Below are 16,099 nucleotides of genomic sequence, written 5' to 3' on the forward strand. Positions count from 1 at the left end.
GATTTCCAGAAGGAGTTGCTAATATAACACATGAAGAGGCCATGAAGTGAGGGGTGATTATATGGGCATAGACTGGTGATTGGCTAAGGGAAAAGAGAGTTGAGATAACTCGGTCATTTTTTTGGATCAGTGACTACTGAGGTGTCACAGGGATTGTTGCTGGGCGCAATATGCAGCGCCCTCCATAATGCTTGGAACAAAGACACTTTTTTTCCTTTATTTGCCCCTGTGCTCCACAGTTTTAAATTTGTAATGAAACTATTCACGGGATTGAAGTGCACTTTCTAGATTTTATTCAAGGTTATTTGTAAACACTTTGGACCGTGTAGAAATTGGAGCACTTTTTAGACATAGTTCCCCCATTTCAGTGCACTAATGTTTGGGACATTTGGCTTCACAGGTATTTGTGAGTACTCGGGTTTAATTGCTTTAGTGGTGCAGGTATGAGAGAGCCAGGGTTGCTTCTAAGCTTTTGATCATCTTTGGAGACTGTAGTTGCTATTTTTCCACACGAGGACCAGAGTTTGTGTCCATTATGAAGCTGAGAAATAAGAATAAAACCATACATCGCCCAAACTTCAGGATTACCAAAATGAACAGTTTAGAACATCATAAAGAAGAATGAGAATATAGCAATGGTACATAGAAATGAACAAATGTATTCCATTGGAAAAAATAACATGTAGATTAAGAAATAAAATCATAGTGTTCGAACAAATTTGGGAACCGTACATGAAACACAACAGAGAAGTCCTACCGTGGACCTCCACCATCTAAAATGACAGAAGGAGAAGAAGACAAAATGGACTGACCCAGTGTGTAAAAGTAGATGACACAAATTTCTTGTTTATTTTCATTGTGTGACAACATTTAATGTATGTTGAACATTGAGTGAGTTGGGGGGGGGGGGGGGGGGTTGAAGGAGGGAGGGAAGGGAGGGAGGAAAAGGGGAGAAAATGACACTGTATATTCAAGAGGGAAATGTTTGTGTGTATTTTGGTCAGTATGGTTCATAGTGTGAAAAATAAAAATAAAAAATTAAAAAAAGGAAAGTGTACTCACAAGATCACAAGACAAGGAACAGAACTAGGCCAATCCAGTCTGTTCTGTAAATCTACACTAAACTACTCTACACTAGTTCCAATTTCTGGCCTATTCCCCATATCCCTTGATGCCCTCACTAATGAGATACTTGTCTATTTCTTGTTTAAATACTCCCAGTGATCTGGCTTCCACTGCTGTATGCGGCAGCGAGTTCCACAGATCCACGACCCCTCTGGCTAAAGAAGTTCTTCCTCATCTCTGTTTTATATGGATAACCTCTAATTTTCAGACTATGACCCTTGTCCTCGATTCACCCACCAAGGGAAACCTCTTACCTGCATCCACCCTATCTAAACCTTTCAAAATATGAAATGCCCCTGAGATCTCCTCTCATTCTCCTATTCTCCAATGAATACAACAAAAGAGCTGCCAGATGCTCCTCATACATTAGCCCTTGCTTTCCAGGAATCATCCTAGTAAATCTCTGCAGCCTCTCCAACAACATCAAATCCTTTCTAAGATGAGGGGCCCAAAACTGCACACTACTCCAAATGAGGTCTCACCAGTGCCCCATAGAACCTCATCAACACCTCTTTACTCTTGTACACTATTCCTCTTGAAATGAAGGCCAACATAGCATTCACTTTCTTTGCTACCAATCCCACCTGGTCATTAACTTTTAGGTTTCCTTGCACGAGGTCACCCAGGTCCCTTTGCACATCTGAGGTCTGAATTTTCACCCCATCCAAAGTGTGCAACTGTACATTTCTATGTTGAATCTCATCTGCCATAGTTTTGCCCAGTCTCCTAATCTGTCTATAACCTTCTGTAACTTTACAGTTTCTACTACACTTCCTACTCCGCCACCTATCTTGGTGTCAACCGCAAATTTGGCCACGAAACCATTCATAACCACAATCCAAATCATTAATATAAATTGTAAACAGCAGCGGCCCCAATACCGACCCCTGCGGAACACCATCCAGAAGGAGAACCCTTAATTTCACCACTTTGCTTCCTGCCTATCAGCTATTTCTTTATCCCGTTTAATAACTTCTCTGTAATTCCATGGGCCCTCATTTAGCCACCTAACATGTGGCACCTTATCGAAAGCCTTTTGAAAATCTAAATAGATAACATCCACAGTCTCTCCTTTGTACTTGAGATTTCTTCAAAAAACTCTAAAATAGGTTGGTCAGGCAGGATCTACCCTTTAAAAAACCACGCTGATTTGGACCTATCCTGTCGTGCATCTCTAGGTATTTCATCACCTCATCCTTGAGGATCGACTCTAATATCTTCCATCGTCAGTAATCACAAAAGGAGTGGTCGGCCAAGGAAGATCTCCAGCATGGACGACACAAGAATTCTCATTATAATAATGAAAAATCCCTGACAAATCAGTAACACTCTTCAGGAGGCAGGTGTGGATATGCCAATGACCACTGTCTTTAGAAGACTTCATGAACGGAAATGCAGAGGCTATACTGCAAGATACAAACCACTAGTTAGCCAGCGAAACAGGATGGCCAGATTATAGTTTACCAAAAAAGTATTTGAGTCTGCAGAATTCTGGGAAAAGGTCTTGTGGACAGATAAGACCAAGAGTGATGGCAAGAGCAAAGTGTGGAGGCTTCTAAGAACTGTCCAAGATCCAAAGCCTACCCACCTCATCTGTGAAACATAGTGGTGGGGGTGTTATGACCTGGGCATGTGTGGCTGTAACATGTACTCGCACACACTTGGCCTTCATTGCTGATGGCAGAAACAAAATGAATACTGAGGTGTTTAGGAACAAATTATCTGCTCGACTTTGAGCAAATGGTGCCAAACTCGTTGGATGATGCTTCATCCTACAGGACAGCAAGACAATGATCCCAAACATACTGCTAAAGCAACAAAGGAGTTTTTCAAAGCTCAAAAACTGGAAAATTCTTGAATGGCCAAGGCAGTCACCCGATCTAAATCCAACTGAGCATACCTTCCATATGTGTTGAAGAGAAAATCTAAGGGGGGGGGGGGAACAAGCCTCCGAAACAAGCAGGAGCTGAAGATGGCTGTAGTAGATCCCTGCGAGAGCATCACCAGAGAAGATACTCAGCACCTGGTGATCTCGATGAATCACAGACTTCAACCACTCATTGCAGGCAAGGGGATATACAACAAAGTACTAAACATGACTACTTTAATATACCTACCATTGCTATGTCCCACATAGTAGGGTGCCCTGAAATGAGGGGAATATGTACCTGTAATTTCTACATAGTCAAACCAAAATGTATACAAATAACCTGCAATAAAATCTGGAATGTGCTCTTTAAACATGTGAATTATTTGATTACCAATTTAAAACTGGGGAGCACAGGGACAAATAAAGGGGAAAATAATAGCACCTTTGACTCCCACATTATTACTGGGCACTGAACAATGATGGCATGAATGAAGGGAGTGTACATTGTGGTGACCAAATTTGCCACTGCTACAAAGATGGATGGGTTAGTGAGTTGTGAGGAGGACATGAGGAGCCTGCAACGTATATGGATAGGTTAAGTGAAGGCAAGAAGTTGGCAGATGTGGGAGAGGTTATTGGTCTCTCGCCCTGGCCGCCCGCCCTTTAGAGCCCCTGACTGCAGTCTCTCGCCTCAGCACAGGCCTCCCACCCACTGGAAGGGTTTTTTTTAAATCAAACTATTATTTAAATAGTGTTGCAATACAAATAGACACCTGTTGCATTAAACTATAAGTTGGGATAAATTGTCTTGGAGCTATCAGAATGCAAGCCTTTATTGCAGGGGAATGAAGAATGAGAGCAAAGTTTTGATACAAATTTATAGGATGTTGGTGATTCTCCACCAGGGGTACTGTGTACAGTTTTGGTCTCCATATTTAAGGAAAGGTGTGTTTGCATTGGTGACAGTGTAGGAAAGGTTTATTCCTGGAATGGAGGGGTGACATGTGGAAAGGTTGAACAGGTTAGGCCCTTACTCATTGGAGCTTACCATATAATAGTCGATACTGTGCAAAAGTTGACCCCTTATACTGTATTTGGCTCAAAAATTTGGTATTTTCCATGTTTGTACAAATTTAACCTCCCAAATTTTGGCCCTGGCCATCTGCCCGCCAGAGCTCCTAACATCCCGTCCGCTGTCTCTTGCCCAGGCCTTGGCTGCCTGCCCTCCAGAGTTCCTGTCACCCCTGCCACCCACCCATCCAAGCTCCTGACACTCTGACCACGGACTCTCACCTAGGCTTCTGGTGCCCCGACCGTGGACTATCACCTAGGCCTCAGTAGCTTGCCCATCCAATCTCCCAATGCCCCAAGTGCAGACTTGCCACCCGGTTCCAGCTGCCTACCCATCTGAGCTCCCAACGCCCTGAACGACGCAAGTACTTACTGCTGTCAAAAGTATTGTGTGTAATAGTCGATCCTCTAAATTTTACCCTAAAATTTGGTCCTTAAAATTCAACTATTACGCATGTATATGCGGTGAAGAAAAATAGGTTGAGATCTGATTGAAATTAACAAAACTGAGGGGATACTGAGAAGGTGAATACTAAGATGTTCTCCCTTGTGGGGGTATCTAGAACATGGGGACATAAGTGGTCACCCCCCCACTCTAAAATCAGACAACAATTGGAGAATTTCTTCTCTCAAAAAATTGCAACTCTCTATTTAGAATTCTCTAACCCAGGTTGTTTAATTGAATTGGCACATGTACCAAGATACAGTGAGAAACCCTTCCATGAGTTTAACAGGGGATGCAAGATGAAACAAAAGTGTAGGGTATATTATTTACTGAGAGAAAAATAAGTTCAGTTAAAAATGGTGCAAGGGCAGTATTTTACAAAATAAGAGGTTTGTTCATGAATATGGTAACAGCAGGGAAGAAACCGTCTTTGAATCTGGACATGTGTGTTTTCCAACTTGTGCTTAATGGGAAGGGAGAGAAGAGTGTGTGACCGGGATAGGATGTGTCCTTTAAAATATTGGCAGCTTTCCTGAGATACTGGGAAGGACAGAGGGAGTTGATGGAGGGAAGGTTGGTTTTATGTAAAAAAAATACTGTGGAGAAACTCAGCTGGTCAAATGATGTACTTTGTACAACAAAGACAACTTGGAAACCAAGGGGAGAACCTTATAAAGATTTATAAAAAGCATGAGGGTCTGGGATATGGTAAATAGTCATTTCCATGGTCCAAGGTAGGCCATAGAGGAGAGATTTTCAAAAGGGACCTGAGGGACATCTCCTTCGCACAGAAGCTGGTGGGCTCTTTCACTGATTATCTTAAATTAGCATCTGTCCCGTAATCAACCCAGCAGAAGCATTATCTCTCTCCCTGTTGAACTCCTGAGGATGTTCAGGGCAGTGGGAAGAAAATTGAAAAGTGGTGTTGAGGTCAAGATTGGGTCACCACTAATCTCTCAACAAATTAAAGAGGTAAAAAACCCCAGAAACATTACAAAATTCCAAACTACCACTGCAGTGCGGTGCCAAGGAAGTGCTGTGTTATTTTTCTGCTTAGACATTGAGCTGAAACTCCTTCTAATCTCTTGGGTAAAAGAGCCAATGACCCCTTTAGTGCAGAGGAGCAGGGGCATTTTCCCAGTGCCGTGGTCTTTCTTTGTCCCTCAACTACCTATGTACTGATTGGAGATTCTTTTATTTTGATTCTGTTGGTCAGGTTGTATCGACCTGAGACAGTTTGAACTTCAGGACAGAATGTTGGCGACTGGTGCCCTTGTGAGGGGGCGGGGGAAGGTGAGGAGAGAATAAGAAGAGAGGAATGTTATGAGCCCAGAGGACCCCAAAACCCAGCAGTAATAGAAATTCACCAAGACAAATGGTTACTTAAACAAAAGTTGCTTTTAATTATCTTTAAACCTGAAAACGGGATCAAATTTTAACTTATTACTATTAACCTAACTTACTCCCTTCTAATTCTAAGTGCACGTGTATGTAATATGTACCTACGTTCAGAAAAGTTCTTTGTTTCACAGTCCAATCTCTTATCACTCATCCAAGTTCATCAGTATCAGGCAATTCTTATACTGTGCACGGAATTTAACATTTATGAAGTTCACCAGGCTTTAGTGCTTGAAAGGTAAATGGTTACTGCTCAGGAAGGTTCTTGTTGGTTTTCAGAGAGAATTGTTGCTCATTGGACACCCACAACTGATTCCTTCCGATCAGCCACTTCAGGGTCTTGCTGAAGAAACTTGCCCCGCCAGGCTTTTCTAGATGATAACCTCTTTCTTTCAGGTCATCACAGAGTTCCTTTTTGTTTCCCTTATTTCAAGTGAAACATTAGACAGCCATCCATCTTTTGTATGGACCACAAGGGCTTTGACCAGGTTGAACTAAGAACTCACAACCTGGCTTCAAAATGGGGTTTTTCCACAAGCTTACTGCATTCAGACAGATTGTGACTCCAGACCCAATCTTCTTAGATCATTCATCTGTTGCTTTCCAAAACGATAATCCATGACTCCACAGCATGTCCAATTAACACCTACTTGTGAAGTCCTCGTAGGCACTCATCAAATTTTTTTCCAAAGGTACCCGGAACCTGGACTGTCTGGCTTGAGCAGAGCTCTGGCATTTTAAATGAGATTTGTTTTGAAGTGTTTGTATGTGACCTACACTAAAAAACCTGCCACAATTTATCTCCTATCCCTACACAATATAAAATATAACATAATCTGTCACAGGAATCAATGAGGGATGTTAATTGGAGAGGGAGCAGGTTGTGGGTGAAGGCGTCACTCCAGAAGAGATCCCTGGGATGGGAGAGTTGTGCTTTCAAGAAGGACTTTAAAATTCTTTAGAGTTAGAAAAATGAGCAGAGATCTGACTGAAAGGTACAAGATCCTCAGGGATTTTGACAACATAGGTATGGAGATGTTTCCAGTAGTGGGAGAGTTTAAATTCATTATTGTCTGACTGAACATATACAAGATGAAGAAAGTTTTTTCTGGACCACGGGGCGCACACACAATACACAGCACACAATTATCACATAGACGTAATGATGTGAGGGACATGGTTACAAAATCAGGGGGTGGGGGGGGGGTATCGTTTAAAAGTGAGATGCTTAAGAGGTGAATATCTGAAATTCTTTACCCATGAAGCATTGTGCAAAGTTAATCATTGGGGTAGATTAATTCCAAATGATTTTGAAATTATGGGCTGCATAGAACTGTACGGAGGAGGAGAAGTTTGGGGTAGAGCAGCATCCTCTTATTGAATGGTGAGACTTTCTAAGGCTCTGATAAGGTCTTCGTTGGGGTACAGGATACAGTTTTGGGCTCCTTCTTTAAGAAAGGACATGCTGGCATTGGAGAGGGTTTAGAGAAGATTCACAAGAATGATTCCTGGAATTAAGGGATTGGCATGTTTGACGGATCTTGGACTGTACTCCTTGGAGTTAAGCAGAATGAGGGGGACCTCATAGAAACATTTGAATGTTGAAAGTCCTGGACTGAATAGTAGTTGTTTCCCATGGTCGGGGTGTTGAGGACAAGAGGGCACAATGCCAGGATGAAGTTTAAAACAGAGTTGTGGAGGAATTTATTTAGCCAGAGCAAGGTGAACCTCTGGAATTTTCTAGCATGGGTGACTGTGGAGGCCAGGTTGTTGAGTGCATTTAAGGCAGAGAATATCTGTATAGACAAGGTATCAAACATTATGGGGAGAAGCAGGGGAGTGGGAATAAGTTGGAGAATGGATCAGCGAATGATAGAATGGAGGAGCAGTCTCAATGGCCTATTTTTTCCCCCATTGTCGTACAGTCTGCATCTGCTCCTATTATCTGGTGTTCAGTGCTGCACTGCCCATCCCCTTCATCAGATGGGTCACTGCTAGGCGATGAGACCACACTTTTCTGATGTTAAATGAGGGCTAACGGTTTGCTAAAGACCCCGGACACCTCTTCTACTGTTTTCAGTGATGTGCACTGATCCCAGCCATCACAGAACACCAACTCAAGACCAGAAGCCATAGGAGCAGAATTAGGCTATTCAGCCCATCGAGTCTGCCCCACCTTTGAAACATGAGTGGGGATCTCATCTCATTGAAACAGTCAGGACAAGATGGCACAACTTCAGGCTTGGGTCTGAAGGGTAAAATGTTTTACCCTTCAGACCCAATGCTTGGCCTTCTCCCCATTACCTTGATACCTTGTCTATTAATCTCTCCCTTAAATTCACCCAATGCCTTGACCTCCACAACTGCTTGGAGCAACAAATTCCACAGATTTGGCAAAAGAAATTCCTATGCATCACTGTTTTAAGTGGATGCCCTTCAATTCTGAATTTGTGCCCTCTTGTCCTAGATTCTCCCACCATGGGAAACAACCTTTCTACATCTACTCTGCCCACGCCTTTCAACATTCAAAATACTTCAATGAGATCCCCCCTTGTTCTTCTAAATTTCAATGAGTACAGGCCAAGAGCTGTCAAATGTTTCTCATATGTTAATGAGGATGTTCTCAAAAAGTATCTTGATAGAATTGTCACCAAAATGGGAAATGCAGTTCAATCCTTCCAAATGAGAAAACCAGGCACAGCATCATACAAAATCCTGGGTGTCACCCTTGATGAAACCAAACAGATCAAATACCTTGGCATCAAAATCCAGATCAACCTGCGTTGGAAAAATCAGGCACATCACACAAGGGTGAAGGCAACAGGACTCCAAAATTTTCTGAGACGTAACTTCCCATCCTTGTTCAACTTCTGTCAAGGGGAAGTTGTACCTCACTCTCATCAGACCACATTTGAAATACGCAGTAGCTTCATGGGATCCTGACACAAACAAAAAAAGACATCCAACAAGTACAGAGCCAGGCACCTCGATTTGTCATAAATACACATGGAAGAGAAGCGAGTATTACAAAGCACTTGGATTCATTAAAGTGGAGCTCTCTCCAAGACAGACATGAAGCACACCGCCTGACCTGGTTTTACAAAATGCTAAACTGCCAGCTCGATATAGACGACCAATCCTACACCAAACCCAAGCCTGCTGGGAGAAGACAAGGGCCCGCAACCCAATTTGTAGCACTATCTTCCAGAACAGATGTGTACAGCAATTCATTCTTCCCCCGTACAATTAAAGCATAGAATAATCTTCACGCAACCACACTCACACAACCAGATCCAATTAAATTGCACACCCTCTCCTATCTCCAGTTTAAATTCTGCACGGAATATTTTGGATGATCAAGAACCAAGAACCCTTTTATTCCTGGAATCATCCTTTTGATCTTTCTCTGAACCGTCTCTATTGTCAGCAAATCTTTTCTTAAATGAGGAGACCAAATCTGTTCAAATACTCCAAGTGAATATCACCATGGCTTTATAAAGCCTCAACATCACATCTCTGCTCTTGTGTTCTATTCCTCTTGAAACCAATTGCATTTGCCTTCTTCACAATTGTCTCAGGGTATCCCGCACGAGGGCTCCCAGCTCCCATTGGGAATTTTCCAATTTCTCCCCATTCAGATTATAGTCTGCCCATTTATGGCCAAGCACATCAGACCCTCTATTGTAGTTGACTGTTTAGTTGCTGCTCTTTTCACTTTTGGGATTGACAGCATTGGCAACCATGTCCTTATCCTACAGAAGAGTGAGTAAAATTCTGACTAGACTCCGAGAGCTCCAAGTTTCCACAACTTGCGAATATTGGCACATTGAGTTAATCCAACAGTGGGCCGTTGTCCAAGGTTCAGAGCCAAATCTGCAGTGATAGCTTCAACAGGGTTGAAGTAAGGGTCTTTCTAGTTGAAATTGATATTAATTAATACATCAAATACATCAGCACCTTAATTAACCATAATATTAATACATAAGTACAACTTAGTTCATGGTTGGGCTGCGACAGTGGGAGATAACTAAAGCCAGTGAGAGGGCCTAGGATGTGTGTTGTCTGGTCACGACAGCCAAGCTGAAATTCCACCAGCCCTGACCAAGGACAGCAAGAGGCTCTGGAATGTCATTTTGTGGATGGTGTTCTAAGGTTAGAAAAAGATATAGGCTGGATGCTGAGTTGGGCAGAAAAATGGCAGATGGAGTTTAATCCAGATAAGTGTGAGGAGATGCATTTTGGAAGGACAAACTAGAAGGGTGAGTATAGGGTCAGTTACTTAAGAGGGTGGAGGAACAGAGGGACCTTGCGGTTCAAATCCATACATCACTCAAGGTTGCCACGCAGGTTGATAAGATAGTTAAGGGATGTTGGGCTACATTAATAGGGGAACTGAGTTCAAGAGTCAAGCGTTCATGTTGAAATTCTACAAATCTCTGTAGAATTCTGCAGACCACACTTGGAGTACTGTATTGTACCTCATTATAGGAAGGAAGTGGAAGCTACGGAGAAGGTGAAGAGGAGATTTACCAGGATTGGAGAATAAATCTTATGAGACAAGGTTAGCAGAGCTGGGACTTTTCTCTTTGGATGGTAGAAAGATGAGGAGACTTAATAGAGGTGGACAGCTAGTGCCTGTTTCCCAGGGCAGGAATAACAAACACTAGAGGGAAGTTTAGGGGAGACATCAGGGGTAAGTTTGTTACATAGAGATTTTGGGTGCCTTGAATACCTTGCCAGGGATGGTGGAGTGGAGGGGGGGGGGAGGCTGAAACATTAGGGGCATTTAAGAGACACTTAGAAAGGCACGTGGATGGAAGAAAAATAGGTTACAGGCTTAGTCTTTGTTAAGGTATATATGGAAGGCTGAAGAGCTTATCCTGTGCTGTATTTTATGTTCTATTTTTTCAAACATTTTCTTTCCACTCACATCCCACTTTGTATTCCCTATGCCATAGGTGCTCTGTGATTAGTAAGGGATTGCTTAAGCTGGGATGTGGGTGGAAAGAAAAAGTTTGAAACCTACTGTTTGAATGGTACCTCATTGACTCGTGTGTGCACGGTTTCAAACGCCAAAGGAAATGGGTCAATTTCAATTTGTCTCAAGCAAAAGATTTCAGTAACAATTGGGTCTAGAGCAGTGATTCTCAACCTTCCCTTCCCACTCACATCCCACCTTAAGCACTCCCTTACTAATCACAAAGTGCCTATAGCATAAGGATTGCTTAAGGTAGTGTGTGAGTGGAAAGAAAGAGGTTGAGAACCATTGGGCTAATGCTTGCTGCCAGGGAGGTGACTGTTTTGAGACTGGTTCACGTCAGATTGTTTTGGAAAATTTAAACCCAGGCATTTGTATGTTTGGGGAGCTCCTCAATCCTCTACGGAGGTGACATCCTCCCACAGGCCCGTGCATCAAATAAAGGGAATTGGCTAAAAACAAGTCTGAGCCCTTCATTGCTTGGGAGAGTAAACAGCTGATTGGGACCCCACCCCAGAACCCGGATCGAGGATCAACACTGATCCTCCACAGCAGTTGCTGCACGCTGGTGGGCAAAGGGCTTGGCAGAGGCAAATTTGCAGATGTTGAAAAGGCTACAGGAAAGGAGAATGCTGCCAAAATCACGAGAAAAAGGAGGAAAGGTCAAGACTGCCGAATGGATATTATTCATTAGCTTACAGTATTAGAGCAACACAGAACATGCTTCAAGTTCTTTTATTATTAATATTTCATTTTTGATTTTCTTTTCAAAATATACATAATAAAATATTCAATAACACAATATATTAAACTTCTTACAAACAAAAACAAAATTTCCCTCCATCCCTCCCCCCTTCGATACATACCGATCCGCACACCATCAGAGCTGACGTATCTTTTAAATATAGAGAATACAGTTGGGGAAATTACTTTCAGGTATGTATGATGTCAGCATTTATATTTTTTTCTGTTACAGAATCTGGGCCCCTACGTGGTCCAGGAATGGCTGCCAGATCTTTACAAAAGTGCCATATTTGTTCTTTAAGTCATGTGTGATATTCCCCCCCACAACAAGTGTACAGCTGTTCATGTCCCGCAGTCCATCACGTTATAAGTAGAGGGGAGTCGGACTTCCAAGTGATCGCGATAGATTTTTTTGCTACTGCCATTGCAGTAGCAATGAGATTTGATATTTAGTCAATTTGTTACTTATTTCAATAAAATTGCATTGCTCCGGATCGCCTGTGAAGGCCACTCCTATTATCCTGGTTAATTTTTCTGCGATATCTTGCCATAGTGGGTAACCAAGTAGCATATTGAAAACTTCCTATTTCAGTCCCACATCTGAAACACATCTCTGAAATTTCTGCTTTTAATCAATGTAACTTCTGTGGAGAAAGATATAATTGGTGCAGAAAATTATACTGAACTAGTCTATATCTTGCATTGATAATTGATTGTTTGTTCCATTTCACTAGTTTCCAAAAGTGGGGGGTCAACATTGGTCTGTGTCATAAGTGTTGGTACCATATTCACAAAGGGAACAGCTGAGTTTTGAATTAGAGAGCACATAAGGTGAGAAATTTAGATCTGAGAGGTACACTTTTACACAGATGATGGTGAATTTGCAGAAGAGGAGGTAGAGGTTGATACTGTTGCAACAATTATTGGACATTTGGATAAGTTCTCAAATAGGAAAAGAGTAGAGTGAAATTAGATTGTTGTTTAGTAGGTTTATATAGATTGGCACAAGATTGTGGGCTGATGGGCCTGTACTGTGCTGTGCTGTCCTATATTCTAAAGCCCGAATATTGAATAAGAATAGATGGACATCTTTATGGTTGAGTCCTTATGGATGAGGTGGGCTGTAAGAGCTCATTTCTGTGCTGTGTAGTTCTATGATCCTATAAAATCCAGTGGCAAATTGAGTCATAGTTGAAGAATTCAGAGAGGGGAACAGGGCTCTTTGTAAATATTGACAGATTTCCAGCAAACCCAGCCCCCGTGAACTTGTGAGTTGGTTGTTTAAAGAAGCATTAATAGTATGGCCACATCTATTTGTGGGAGGTGACTGAACACCTCGTAAGTGTTTTCCAAGCAACCGGGCTAATTCATGCGAAACTGACTGGTTCTCACCTTGCGCAACATGCTGGCCGGCATGGATTCTGGTACTTCTCAAAGATGGGACGTGTTGGATAGTGTTGCAGTAATTGCTGGAATGAATGAATGAACAATGATCACCAATTCTAGAGTGTGTGTGTGGTGGGGGGGGGGGGGGGTCGGTCAGCAGGGGAGTGTGCTGGAGGGGTGGGGAATCAACGAGACAGCACTGGTTTCAGAGAATTATGGTTATCAGCAAATGAAGTGTCAAAACATACCTTGAGGTCTGTATTTTAATTAAAACGTTCTCAATAGAACAATTATGTTAAAAAAAAAAGGCCATTTTGACATCAGCTACACAAATTTGGGACAAATGTAAGAGGTGACCCACACAGCAGTGGAGAGAAGAAGACAATAATGAGGAAATCAAAATAATAATTCTTCACTCATATTTTTATCATCCACGTGTTTCTCTTTGGTTTAATTCTTTCATTTATCTCTCTTTTCCTTTTTTTCTCTCTGTCTGTCTGTCTCTCCTTCTCCCTCATAGAGACTTCTGTCTTCATCTAAATCTGTTCATAAATCATATGTGCCAAAAGTGAGCAAGGGAGATGTTAAGACTAAGTTCGAAGCCATGCAGAAAGCTCGAGAGGAAAGAAGCCAGAGGAGAACTGGAGAAGAAAAGAGGAGGAGGAATGAACAGTATAAGAAGGAGAAAGAATGGACAAAGATAAAACAGGAGGTCACCCAGCCTTTAATTTATATTTGCTTTAACGCTGCCCAATCGATTGGCCCAAAAACCCCTATCTTAGCAAGACCACCAGCTCTGACCTCTTTGCACATCCATGAGATCTGGTCAAAGCCAGAATTTGTTGTCCCGAATTAATTGGCCTCAGAAAGATAATGGTGAACTGCCTTCTTGAGGCGCTGTGGCCCTGAGAGTGACGGTGCTCCCACTTGTTATTGGGAGAGAGATTTCCAGATGGAGGGAAATGTTAGGATGAAGAATGCCTGCAGATGCTGGGGTCAAGTTCAATACACAAACATGCTGGAGAACAACAGCTTTGACTCTCCAACCAGATAACATTGACAGCGACTTCTCCAATTTAATTAACCCTCTCACCCATTTCTCTTTCCCTATTGCTTTTCTCTCTTACTCCAGATCCCCACCCCTTCCCTTCCTTCTATCAGAGCTAACATCTCCCCTATCTCTTTTTTTTTTCTTCTACCCTGCCATCCGTATCCACCTATGACCTCTCACCTGTTAGCCTCGGCTCTTCCCCTTCCTATCTCCTCACCTCCTCCCCCTCCCTCCACCCTTTTATTCAGGTGCCTGCCTGTTGTTTTTGCTCATCCCTTGACGAAGAGCCCAGGCCCAAAACGTTGGTCACCCTTGACTTCCTTTGGGTGCTGCGTGACTTCCACCACGTTTGTATACTGCATCCGAGTCAGGGTGGGTTGTGACCTGAAGGGAAACTTTTTCCCCATGCTGCTCAGATAGGTGGTAACAATTTGGTGGGGGGTGGGGGGGAGGCAGGGGGTGGGGAGAAGGTTTCAGAAGTGCAGTTGTAGACAGGAGTGCGTCCTGTAAACTCTGCAAATAGCTTTCTCCCCGTGGTGGAGAGGGTGGATGATCGAGACGATGGGTGATCTCGACTTTATCTGCTTAAACTGGTTTAAATCGAAAGGGTGGCACAAGGGGGCCAGTGGCGCAATGGAAAGGGTGGCACAGTTGGCACAACGCTATTACGGAACTAGTGTTCGAATCTGGTGCTATCTGTACAGAGTTCGTACATTCATCCAGTGACTGTGTGATTTTCTCCCACACTCCAATCATGTACAGGGTTAGTAGGTTAATTGGTTGCATGGTTGTAATTGGGCCAGAAGGGCCTATTACCATGCTATGTCTCCAAAAAAAATTAAATTATGCACATCTATTGTGAGTGTGTAAATACTATTAACTGAACAAGAAAGTCTGCAGAAACTCAGAAACACTCGAGGAGCCCGGTGCAGCACCCATTGGAGATGAAGGTCATTTTGGGCCTGACGTATGAGTAAAAGCAGGCGCCTGAATTAAAAGGCTGAGCCGGCCAGATGGCATTAACGTCGACTTCTCTGGTTTCCATTCCCCCCCAGCCCTCTCAATCTATCCTATCTCTTTTCCTCTAGTTTTCACTTCTCTTTCCTCTCTGTCTCCTCCCCCGCCCCCCCCCCCCCCCCCCCCCCATCCCCAGCATTCACGGAACCAAACTCACTCCTCCGCCAATCAATTTTCACCTTTCCTCTCTTATCCTTCTACCGATAATCAATTCACACTTTTTGTCTGTTGGTCTGTACTCCTCTCCCCCCCCCCCCCCCACCCCAACAACTGCCCATTCTGCCAGCCTTTTAATTCAGGGGGCTGCCTACTTATTTACTCACTCCTTGAAGGGCTCAGGCCCAAAACTTTGGTTATATATCTTTACCTCCTATGGATGCTGTGAGACCTCCTGAGTTCCTTCAGCATCTCTGTCAATGTCACATCTCCCAAAGTGCAGCTAAAAACTTTAAAAATGATCAATTTAAATATTGGCTCCTTTGCCTGCTTCATTTTTCTCCCACTTCCCTGTCCAGTTAAATCCCATGCATGAAGCACCCTTGTTATTAAGTTTTTAAAAAGTTTAAATTTAGATATGCAGTGTCACGGTAACGGGCCCTTTTTGCCCATGAGCCCGTGCTACCCAATTGACCTACAACCCCCCCGGTACATTTGAATGGTGGGAGGAAACCCGAGCCCCCATAGAAAACTCACGCAGATATGGGAAGAACATGCAAACTCCTTACAGACAGCACAGGATTCGAACTCCGGTCCCAATCGCTGGTGCTGTAACAACGTTGTCCTGACCGCTACGCCAACCGTGTTATCAGGTCAACCTGTTAACATCATTGTCAGCTACCAGTCATTATTGTTCGGTGATGGAAAGCCTGACTCTGAACATCTTCTCACTCGATTCATTCCAGTATCGGCAACTCCTTGCTTCAGATGACGAGGAAGAAAACAAATTGACCGAAATAAAGAAGGCCTACGTCCCCAAGTTGACAGGTAACAAACATTCAGGTGCCCCTATCAATG

General features: G+C 43.0%; 1 protein-coding gene across 7 annotated transcripts in view; it reads left to right on the top strand.

Annotated features, from left to right (window-relative positions):
- Positions 1 to 16,099, top strand: part of nexn (nexilin (F actin binding protein)) — a 112,221-nt gene that overhangs the window by 48,523 nt on the left and 47,599 nt on the right. For 6 of the 7 annotated variants that reach the window (XM_069939318.1, XM_069939314.1, XM_069939315.1 and 3 more), the window contains exons 3-4: positions 13,538 to 13,729; positions 15,988 to 16,069. In XM_069939318.1, the coding sequence (XP_069795419.1) occupies positions 13,538 to 13,729; positions 15,988 to 16,069 (274 nt within the window). The remainder of the gene's footprint in view (positions 1 to 13,537; positions 13,730 to 15,987; positions 16,070 to 16,099) is intronic. The other variant, XM_069939316.1, reaches the window with a different exon arrangement.

This window comes from Narcine bancroftii, chromosome 5, assembly GCF_036971445.1.
Source record: "Narcine bancroftii isolate sNarBan1 chromosome 5, sNarBan1.hap1, whole genome shotgun sequence".
NCBI lineage: Eukaryota > Metazoa > Chordata > Chondrichthyes > Torpediniformes > Narcinidae > Narcine > Narcine bancroftii.